We start from the raw sequence: 9862 nt of genomic DNA, 5'->3' as shown, positions 1-9862 counted from the left end.
GAAATAATACTCATGATATCACGTATCAGCTCAGTTAACTAGAGCTAAACTCAACTGAGCTAATAACTTAAATTACTCAGCGATAATTCCCTTCTGCCTAAGATTCTGTTCAGGAGATTATGTTATACATGGTCTTATTAGCTGATAGTGAATGAATGTATGGTTTATTTATTACACTTGTTTGTGAGTCCCTTCAGGCTATTCCGGCGCTAAATGGAATGAATACTTAGCAACAATGAATCTTCATCAGTTTCAAGTTAAAGCCATCAGTAGTGGAACAAGAACTTGGCAATTTATGATCTATCATTGGTGACGTGAATCGCATTAGGTTCTATTATATAAAGGATCCTATTTCGCGTCAGCCATGTTGATGTGCTCTCAGTTTTGCATCATGATGCAAAAATATAACATATTGCACTCAGGAAAAAACAAATGTGCCATTATTTGAAAAAGACATCAGATTATGAATTTTAGCCTTTTTACCTTCCGCTCTGAATCTGTCATGTTAAACAATCGCGATGATATTTTTTAGTTTCAAACCGATGTTTCAGTGAAGATGACGCGGCTTATATGGGCTTCATCTAGATCATCCGGCGGCTTCCTTTAAGAGACAGACTCTTTATCACGATAAGAATTCTTTGCGATTATTACATCTAGAAAATAGCAAAGTAATTTATCCTAGCTGGTCTAACGGTTGAACTGTTTCTCAGTTATATGCTTAAGCATGGGTCGCTGTTCCCCATGTTTTAGCTTTCTCAGTCAACGAGTTTTCTAAGAAATGCAATGTTTTTTTTATTGAAACATTTCTTTGTAAACTAGAAAGTATCTATGAGGAGGATGGGAATATAGTATTAAATAAACCTCTCGAGAACCTTTGTTACCGTAACTTCGCCTTTGTTTGTTTGTGTCAACCGAGACGCATTACCAAATAGTATATTCTTGTTACCAAGAAATAACACACGTGATGCAGGAGTGAATACAACAAAATGAATAAATATACTTGTCTGTAGATGCCTCCTCTTATTTATCTCACCCTCGTGCAAATAAGAAAGGAAACACATTATGCTTTATGCGTTATTTTTCACTTTTCAGATATTTCGGGGAAGGCCGCGTTGCGCAATTAGAGAATTGGATTTTGCATACAATTTTGCACATATGCGCGTTTGCAGTTCAATGATACAAAATGATATCAAATACTGTTCACGGTGTAATGTCCCCCTGTAATGTGTAACCCAAACTCTTGATTTCCTTAAGTGTAGTTTGAACGACTGTCTTTATCGAATGTTTAAATTCATCACCTGGAAAACGGAGAACAAATAAAACTTACTAGCACACCACAAATCAATAACAAACAGAGCAGTCAGTGTTCGACGTTTCGAGAAACTCATACTCTAACATGGATCATCTCCGCTGGTTTGGTCTTCCTATTTCAGCAGTCTTAGTTACTGAATAGCGTGTTTTTATTGATGTATTTTACTGTTGTCAAATTCATCACCTTGAGCAGGAGTAAATATCACTGACGTTACCTATTGCAACAAATTAATTAACTTTCTGTTCATTGCTTAAGAAACAGCTGGTTATTCTGATAGAGTGGCAAAAATAATGCATATACTTATGAACGGAAGTAGTCCCTGCAGACCCCACATTTTACTGTTGGCTTTTGTCATTTGCTAGACTATTTTTGTAATAAAGGGGGTAAGTTCCTAAAGAAACTGTGGTGCTGCGTCAGTGGGGGTAACAAGGTAATTTGGTTATATTAATTAAGTTGAAATTGTAATTTGGCCACCGTAAAGAGTTAGAAAGCTAACGTTTCGAGGGTTAGTCTATGGTCAGATCGAAGGACATAGGGCTAACTCTCGAAACGTCAGCTTTTTAACTCTACGGTGGTCAATTTACAATTTCAACTTAGTTGATATAACCAAATTATTTTTGTAATACTATCACTTTAAAGCTATTCACATTTACATATGCCTCAATATTGTGTCGCGAGGATCATCATCCTAATAAAAATTCGTTCCACTGAGCCATCCCAGCAACAACAGGCCTTTTGTTAGATAAATATTTACACGTTAAAAATCATGATGTTTCCCTGAAGGCTCTTTCAGCGTTTTCAATGACTGTTTTTGTTGAAACGACTAGTTTATCCAAACAACATCACGGTTTACATCGAAGAGATTTACACTTCAGACCATGCCAAAGGAAAACGGAAAGAATTTATTCATTCATTTTTCATTTTGTGTATCTCGCCTTTATGGATTCTTTTTATTTTTACGATTGAGAGACCAATCTTAATTTATCAGGGGGGGAGAGGGAGGGGAGGATTTTGGGAAATCATATGGTTTTCAGGGGGAACAGAGGGGAGACCGTCTTCTCCAACAGAGTATAAAAGAGGGAATACTGTAAATTGACTGCCAATAAACCTTCAGTGAGGTGGGGTATATTACATAGCCTTATCGTAAGATCAGATCAATTTTATCGTGACACACAAAAAGAAAGTTCATCCTCTCCCCTCCTCCTCCACCCCTTTAGACGATAACAAGAGATTATCATTTACATATGCCTCAATTGTGTCATGCGTGACAAATCAACCGTCCTGTGAGCAAAAACTCAAAGTTTTCAGTAACCTTGTGGACATTGGCATAAACAATATCATGCTCGAAAGGTCAATTCGCGTTCACCCAAAGGTTTGTCCCTGGATCTCAGTGAGGCTGAAAGAGCTTATACGCAAGCGTCAACAAGCCTTTTATTCCAACAGGCAAGGCCTGGCATACAGGTTCTACAGAAATGCTGTTAACAAAGAAAGGAAACTACGTAAGGGGAAATACTACGCTTGCAAAGTTCAAGATCTTAAAGGCATAAACCCTCGTTCGTGGTGGAAAGAGGTTAACAAGCTTAGTGGCGCAAAGAGTCAGAATGTGAACCTTCTTAACGCCCTGAACCTTCCGGATTTTGAGAACTTGTCCCCGTCTCAAATCGCTAACGGTATTAATGAGGCCTTATTAGAACCGTTGCGTCAATTCCAGCCATTAGATCGAGAGTCCGGCGTCTACCCGCTACCATTAGAGGACAACCCGGAGTTTCTGGAAGTCACTCCAGAGCGTGTCTATGGAAATTTGTCGCATCTGAATAAACACAAGGCCCCAGGCCCCGACGGCCTGTCCAACTGGTGCTTAAAGGAGTACGCGGAACTGCTATACCAACCAATAGCTGACATACTTAACTCATCATACAAAGAGCAGAACTTACCATCTGTTTGGAAGCATGCGAATGTCACTCCTCTCCCGAAAGTAAAACAAGTCGCAGATCCCAAAAAAGGAACTTAGACCGATCTCGCTAACCGCATCGCTTTCCAAGGTCGCTGAGGACTTCGTAGTATCAGATTACATAAGACCAGCCTTAGAGAGGATAGCCGATTCAAATCAGTTTGGCACTGTATCAGGCTCATCCACTGACCTCGCTCTGTTAAGTATGATCCATGAGTGGCTCCAAGCAACAGACGGAAATAGTGCATCTGTGCGTGCTTTTCTTTTTGATTACCGCAAGGCTTTTGATTTCATCGATCACGGAGCTTTGGCGGCCAAACTTAGGGTGGTTGGGGTCCCCAATAGTATCGTTAATTGGATCCTGGACTTCTTGTCAGATCGGTCCCAGAGGGTTAAACTAGGCTTTGGTAGATTGTGCTCGAAAAAAAAGCATATTATGCTTTTAGCAGTGCTCATATTTTTTAGAAATTATGCCAAAATTATGCTACTTTCTGAAAATTATGCTCTCTGTCACCGAAATTATGCTACTTACATTTTACACTGATTTTAAGGAAAATGAAGATCATCAGTAGGTTAACTCTATCAATTTTGACTTTAATGAACATTCACATAGTCCACCTTCCAGTCTTACAGTCTTTAGCATCCCAAATACGCATGTGCGCACCTCGTAAAGCCAAATGATTAACAAATGATACAAATGATACGTTCTCTATAGATTAAAGCTCTCGGTACGGCACTGGAAGTGCTTGAAGTGGTGGAAGTGGATCTACTCGAGAACGACGCCATCTTTGATCTGAGGCCTGAGGGGCCGAGCCGCCGAGCCATAAGCGTGGTGGCCTGAGTCTCAATCTTATGCACAGGGTGACCTCTGCCGCCTGCGGACCATATTTGACCATGGGCCTTAGCACAGACCTCAATATTTTCCAAAAACAATTAAAAAATAAAATATAAACTGAATTATTCTAGAGCTATGATGGTTTTTTTTTGTTTTCAACTCATAAAAGCTCGGGTTATGCCAGCAGTGCTAAACTGAAATAAAAGCTGAAAATAATGCTCGTTTTGCTGAATTATGCTTAAACTTATGCCAACACAACCTACCAAAGCCAAGGTTAAACTCAGCCGCGACTGTATATCTGAATGGGGTGCGGTACCAGTGGGTGTCCCCCAAGGGACCAAATTGGGGTCCTGGCTTTTTTCGCTTATGATCAACGGCCTTTTGTTACGGCAACTCATTGCTAAGACAAGTCCTTTATTTTAGCTCCAAAACACAGGAAGCTTTACGCCCTAGCGGCTTCCATCGTGTGCCCGCGAAGACTCCCTGTCCGCTGGCCTACAGCGGGTGTAATACCGACACCCGAAAACCCTTGCGATACTAAATGTATCACTTATCGTAACGCCTCTTAATCCCCAGTGCGTCCTTTGGAATGTGGAAGTACGTAGACGATACCACCCTGTCAGAAAAAGTACCGAAGGGGCAATAAAGTAGAGCAGAAGAAGCAGTGGGCCATGTTTCCGACTGGTCAGCAGACAACTTATTCCTAAACCTTGAGAAGACTAAAGAGCTTACTATCAGTTTCTGTCGTCCCCCGGAACATTTCGACCCAGTTGTAGTTGATGGGACTCAGATCCAAGCAACTACTTCTAGTAAGCTTCTTGGCCTTACCATCAACAACACACTAACATGGAACGTTCATGTAGATAGTTAAATTAAGAAAGCAGCTAGGAAAATTTATTTCCTTGTGCAACTTACACGTGCGCGTGTTCCAGCCGAAGATCTTGTTGCCTACTACTGCGCATGTATTAGATCCTCCCTTGATTACGCTTGCCCTGTGTTCCATTATTCTCTACCTCAGTATTTACAGTCAGAGTTATATAAAAAGAGTTCAGAAAAGCTCTGGCGTGTATTTTTCCTAGAATGCCGTACGGGGAAGCGTTAGAGCGCGCTTGTTTGACTTCTATCAGGGAACATCACGAAGACTTTACAAAGTCTTTATTTAGATCAATCAGCGAGAATCACAACAGTAAACTACATTACTTGATTCCTGAAGCCCATAGCCCTCATTATAATTTAAGGTACCAAAGAACGTACAATGTACCAGCAGCCAAGACAAAGCGTTTTGCTAATTAGTTTTTCGTGAAGGGTGCGGCTGAAACCAACCCAAGTTGAGATGTAATAGAACTTTTAATAGAACTTTAAGTCATCATATTTTATTTTTGTATAGTAGTAGCTTGTAAAAATTGCGCAATTCAGTATTTTACTGCGATGTGATTTTAATAAACCAGTCTATCTATCAGTCCATCAGTCTATCTATCTATCTATCTATCTATCTATCTATCTATCTATCATCTCTTGGCGATGAAAAATGACCGGTTCCTTAGGAATCAGAATAAAAGTGGTATGAAATAGCTGCTGCGACTGCATTGGACTTTCCACTCTCTCTGGCGTTGTAGGACTACATAGAACAAGAAACGGTACTCATAACATAATCACAAAATTTAAGGTAAATTGGTATGATTTGGTACGAAGATGGTGTTTGTGTCTGTGGTGTAATACCAGAAGTATCCGCAGCGATTGCTGTGGGTGTAATGGCTAGAGTATGTTGAATAAGCATAGTAATTCATAACGATTGTCGGCGCTGTGAATAAATGGAATTTTATTCATTTGTAAATTGGTTCATGTTTTGCAACGTTTTGCCATCCGGCCCTCGGTCCTAATTAACCGGTAGAAAGCGAAACAGTGGAAATTTAGGTACGCTCTATCAATTTTCGGTTAAAGAAACTTTGTTTGATTTTGATAAAAATTGATACCCATTGAAAAGAGAGCAACTTAAAAAAGTTACACTGCTACAGGCTCAGTCATCCTAAATAGCAACGGAAATTCAACTACCTGGTGTCTTTGCCACTCATTCTCTTCTCATTCGATTTTCTTTTCGCAGATAAAACCAAGAGAAAAATCACACGCGAAGTCGTTCCACTCTCCGTCTTCATAATCTCTGAACCGAAAAAATCCTAAATTGAAGTCGCCTTTTACAATCTGTCCACAATTTTGAGTCCCACCGAGGTCATTGGGGTTATCACGTCCCCAAGGGCTATAATCATCGGCTTCCAGTGAGCTACCGTCGGTCCAGATCCACCTTCCTTCATGCACCTGGTCGCTCAGTCCGATCCAATAAGTTCCCGATTTTCCTTTGAAAAAGGTCCGAGTCAGGAAGCTGTTTTCGAAAGCTGATTCGATCTTTACAAGATGAGCTCCGAAACTTCTGCATTTGGCCTCAGCGTTGTTCCAAGTCTCGAGTTCGGTGATGAGCTTATAACATGAACCACTGAGAGAAGCCTCGCCCTGAAGAAAGCCTGAGGGAGGAGAACAAAATTAAAGTTTTAATAATTCCATTTTATTCACGTCGATGAAAATCAATTCATTCTTTAGGTCAGAAAGCACTAGTTCATCAGTACACTGCTCACCTTCACTGCATTGCACAAGGAATTCACATCTAAAGCCTCTCTCTGTGAATCCTACTTGGCAAACTGAATTCTCTCCTGGGCAAGGATCCCCAAGACAATAATTCTATTTTCAAAAGAAAGAAACAAAGTCATCTATTGTTACACCTATTGGCAACTTTATTTTTAAATAGTTAGAATCCCAGTGATTCCATATTCTTCTTTGAAATGTTTAATTTCTTTACGCTTTTAACCCTTTACACCCTAAAATCAGCATGTGTATTCTCCATGCTGGTATTTAACCCATTTTATTGGCGCTAGCAAGGCACCTTGTGGTTGGTTACTATTTACTTTATTGTCACGATTTTAAAAGTTGATTTAGGGGTTTTAATTATTGTAAGGAGAAATTACATTCTAGTCACTCTAGAAATTCAAGGGATAAGAGACTTTAGAATCCCTAGACCCTTTTAGAACTCGTAAAGGATTTTACATTTTAAGGGTAAACTCTGACGTTGAAACAAAGAGAAGTACCTTTTGTTTTTAACATCATTTCCTCCATTTCACTACAACCGCCTCCCGGTTAGCTAAATTGGTTAGAGCGCCGGATTGTGTTGTGCGGGAGGTCGATGGTTCGAGACCCGGCCGGACCAATATTCATGGTCTTAAAATAAGTGAGGAGAATTTGCTACCTTTCTATAATCAAGAAATGAATAGATATTCTAGTATTCTCGGACAAGAACGAATAAACTTAATGAACCTTAATGAACAAAACACTGACATACAGTTTACCAGAGAAGTCGAAGAAAATGGCAAACTTCTTTTTCTAGACTGCCTGGTAAGCCACAACGACAACTCATTACGGACGACAGTTTACAGGAAACCGACACACACCGACAGATTACTAGACGAGTCATCCTACAACCCTACATCACACAAAGCTACAACTATCAGAACTCTAACACGACGCGCACAACTAGTATGCGACTCGACAGACAGCTTATCCGACGAGAACAAATACCTTCACCGTGTTTTTACGAAGAACAACTACAACAACGACTTCATCCGACGAAACACTCACCGACCCACTACCACTACCGAAACAAACGACACCGCAACCCCTACGACTACAGCAACCATACCGTACATAAAAGGCATGTCTGAAAACATCTCTCGCATCTTACTACCCTTCAATACCCGCGTCGCCCACAAACCCATCACCACACTACGTCAGTTACTAACCAACGTTAAAGACAAAGACGAACCGAGGAACAGACAGGGAACGATTTATAAGATCAATTGTTCCGACTGCCAAGCCTCCTACATCGGTGAGACTGGCAGAAACCTCACAACACGACTGACTGAACACAGACGGGCGACGAGGAAAGGTGATGTCAGCAATCACATTGCTGAACACCATCGACTTACCAACCACAACATTGACTGGGACTCTGCGCAGTGCCTAACCTACAGCACTGACTATTTTCAACATTCCTTCTCCTTGTTCAACCTATACACAAGCCCTCAGGTATTCATGATATTTACTGAATTGTCACGGTATCTAGCCAAATAGCTTACCTCAGCACCGTTGTAGGAGAAATGTGGTCGATCGACCAAACTAGGGGGTGATACGCTGTCATCTGTTCCATTATTCAAGTTACATGTATGAGTTTCGTCATCTGAAGGTCCAATATTGAAGGACACACAATTTGGTTCCATATAGCACATCACTCGGCAGCCCCCATCGTCATACACTTTCACCGTTCTTATGGTGTGGCCCATGAGTGCTTTATTGAATATGGGCTCTTTGAATATCAAGATTCTGCTGTAATCTGTTGACAGCACTGCATGAAATATAGGTATACACATTTAGCTGTTACATTGCCCTTACCAATTGGCCTCAGAAGCGTGCTTTTTTCATCAGAATAAAGATATAGTGTCAGAAATATCAACTTTCGCCGGCACCCATTATTAAACCGGGGGACTTAACCCACAGCCAAAATGACACGAAGGATATAATCGTCTTGTAAAAAAAAAAGGACTGACCTGAAAATGTGAAATTGTGGTCCCTTTGCATGGTCATAAACAAAGTTTTATATTCGATCGTTTTATTCCCGTCGGAGTGAACAGCTTGGATGTTTTAATAAAGTGCTCTGTTGGATTATTTTCTTCAGTTGAAATCGGGGGGAATAGAAGAAGGACATTTACAAAAAATAATTGTTAATTGGAACCAGCAAACCAATTAATTGGTTATATTATACCAAGATTGCTAAGTGCCAAAAATGAGGAGAACAATTTTTTATGCAACTTTATCTCAACACTGACAATAAAATTATTGCAGTTTGTGTTTCCGATAATTTTGTCGGACGAATATGAGCTGACTCTCAACATCAGGCGGGCCGAATTCATTAAATTCTCAGTAACCTCTACTTAATGATCAAAGAAATATTTGACTCGTCCGTTGAAGTAGCACGATATTTTTCCCCATAACTTCGCCCGTTTTCCAAATTAATTCTTTTTTCGTTGCTCACGTTTTCAGAATTGTAGAAATATTCCAGTCCAGAATCAATGAAGTTAACCATAATTTGCAACCGAGAAAGCAATTTTGGAACAAAATTGATACATTAAGCCTGTTTGATAGTTAAATTTGGCGTAAGACAACAATCTGTCTGTCAAAATCCCACCTACCATAGATCACCAGCAGACACAAACAGAAGGTTCTTCCTGAGGTTGAAAATAACAGCTTGGAAAAGGTCATTCTGAACATAAAATCGTTTCTCACTTCTGTTGAGAGGTACTTCCCAACACCTCGAGAAAAGTTAAATATGTTTAATAATTTACCACGCACGTTTGTTATTTTTGCAAATTTACCTGTCAATGGTAGGGATAGAGGGCATATCGACATGGAGGATTGTGTTTAATTCTTAATGAGGTAATCTGCATTTTCTGTCAACTTTCACTTTCATTATCATTTAGAGCATTTTAGACCTATTCTTTAACTCTTTCTTTTTCAGCCCTTCCCTTCTTTTACTCTTCTCCTCTCTTGATTATTCTGATAAAACCACAGTGTATTATGAAATATTATTAATATTATTAGCATTATTATTGTTTTCATTACCCCCTACTGTTGATAAATGACTCCAAACACCCTCTCGAGTTACAGT

The 9862-nt window shown here is 39.9% G+C and overlaps 1 protein-coding gene across 2 annotated transcripts; it reads right to left on the bottom strand.

The window, feature by feature from the left end:
• Positions 1-5146: 5146 nt before the first annotated feature.
• Positions 5147-9522, bottom strand: LOC148725461 (lectin-like). Of its 2 annotated transcripts, none has more exons than XM_088729435.1 (4): positions 9387-9522; positions 8277-8542; positions 6726-6828; positions 5147-6614 (listed from the first exon to the last, which is right to left on the bottom strand). In XM_088729435.1, exons 1-4 carry the CDS (start codon positions 9463-9465, stop codon positions 6178-6180), a joined length of 885 nt encoding a protein of 294 aa, XP_088585561.1. In that variant the 5' UTR covers positions 9466-9522; the 3' UTR covers positions 5147-6177. The 2 variants fall into 2 exon arrangements, with proteins under 2 accessions (XP_088585561.1, XP_088585560.1); XM_088729434.1 differs by lacking the exon at positions 9387-9522 and having other exon boundaries at positions 5147-5716; positions 6151-6614; positions 8277-8537.
• Between the last annotated feature and the right edge of the window lie 340 nt (positions 9523-9862).

This window comes from Stylophora pistillata, chromosome 8, assembly GCF_964205215.1.
Source record: "Stylophora pistillata chromosome 8, jaStyPist1.2, whole genome shotgun sequence".
In the NCBI taxonomy this organism is placed as follows: domain Eukaryota; kingdom Metazoa; phylum Cnidaria; class Anthozoa; order Scleractinia; family Pocilloporidae; genus Stylophora; species Stylophora pistillata.
The sequence above is the reverse complement of the archived record's forward strand: the minus strand, read 5'-3'. Positions and strand labels throughout refer to the sequence as shown.

What these genes read in the sequence shown, in the direction of transcription:
- LOC148725461 (XM_088729435.1), bottom strand. Translation starts at nt 9,465, where the DNA reads ATGTTCAGAATGACCTTTTCCAAGCTGTTATTTTCAACCTCAGGAAGA. An exon ending in GTGTCTGCTGGTGATCTATG is followed by an intron (nt 8,543 to 9,386) that starts GTAGGTGGGATT and finishes TATTTCATGCAG; the next exon opens with TGCTGTCAACAGATTACAGC. An exon ending in CCTTGTGCAATGCAGTGAAG is followed by an intron (nt 6,615 to 6,725) that starts GTGAGCAGTGTA and finishes CTCCTCCCTCAG; the next exon opens with GCTTTCTTCAGGGCGAGGCT.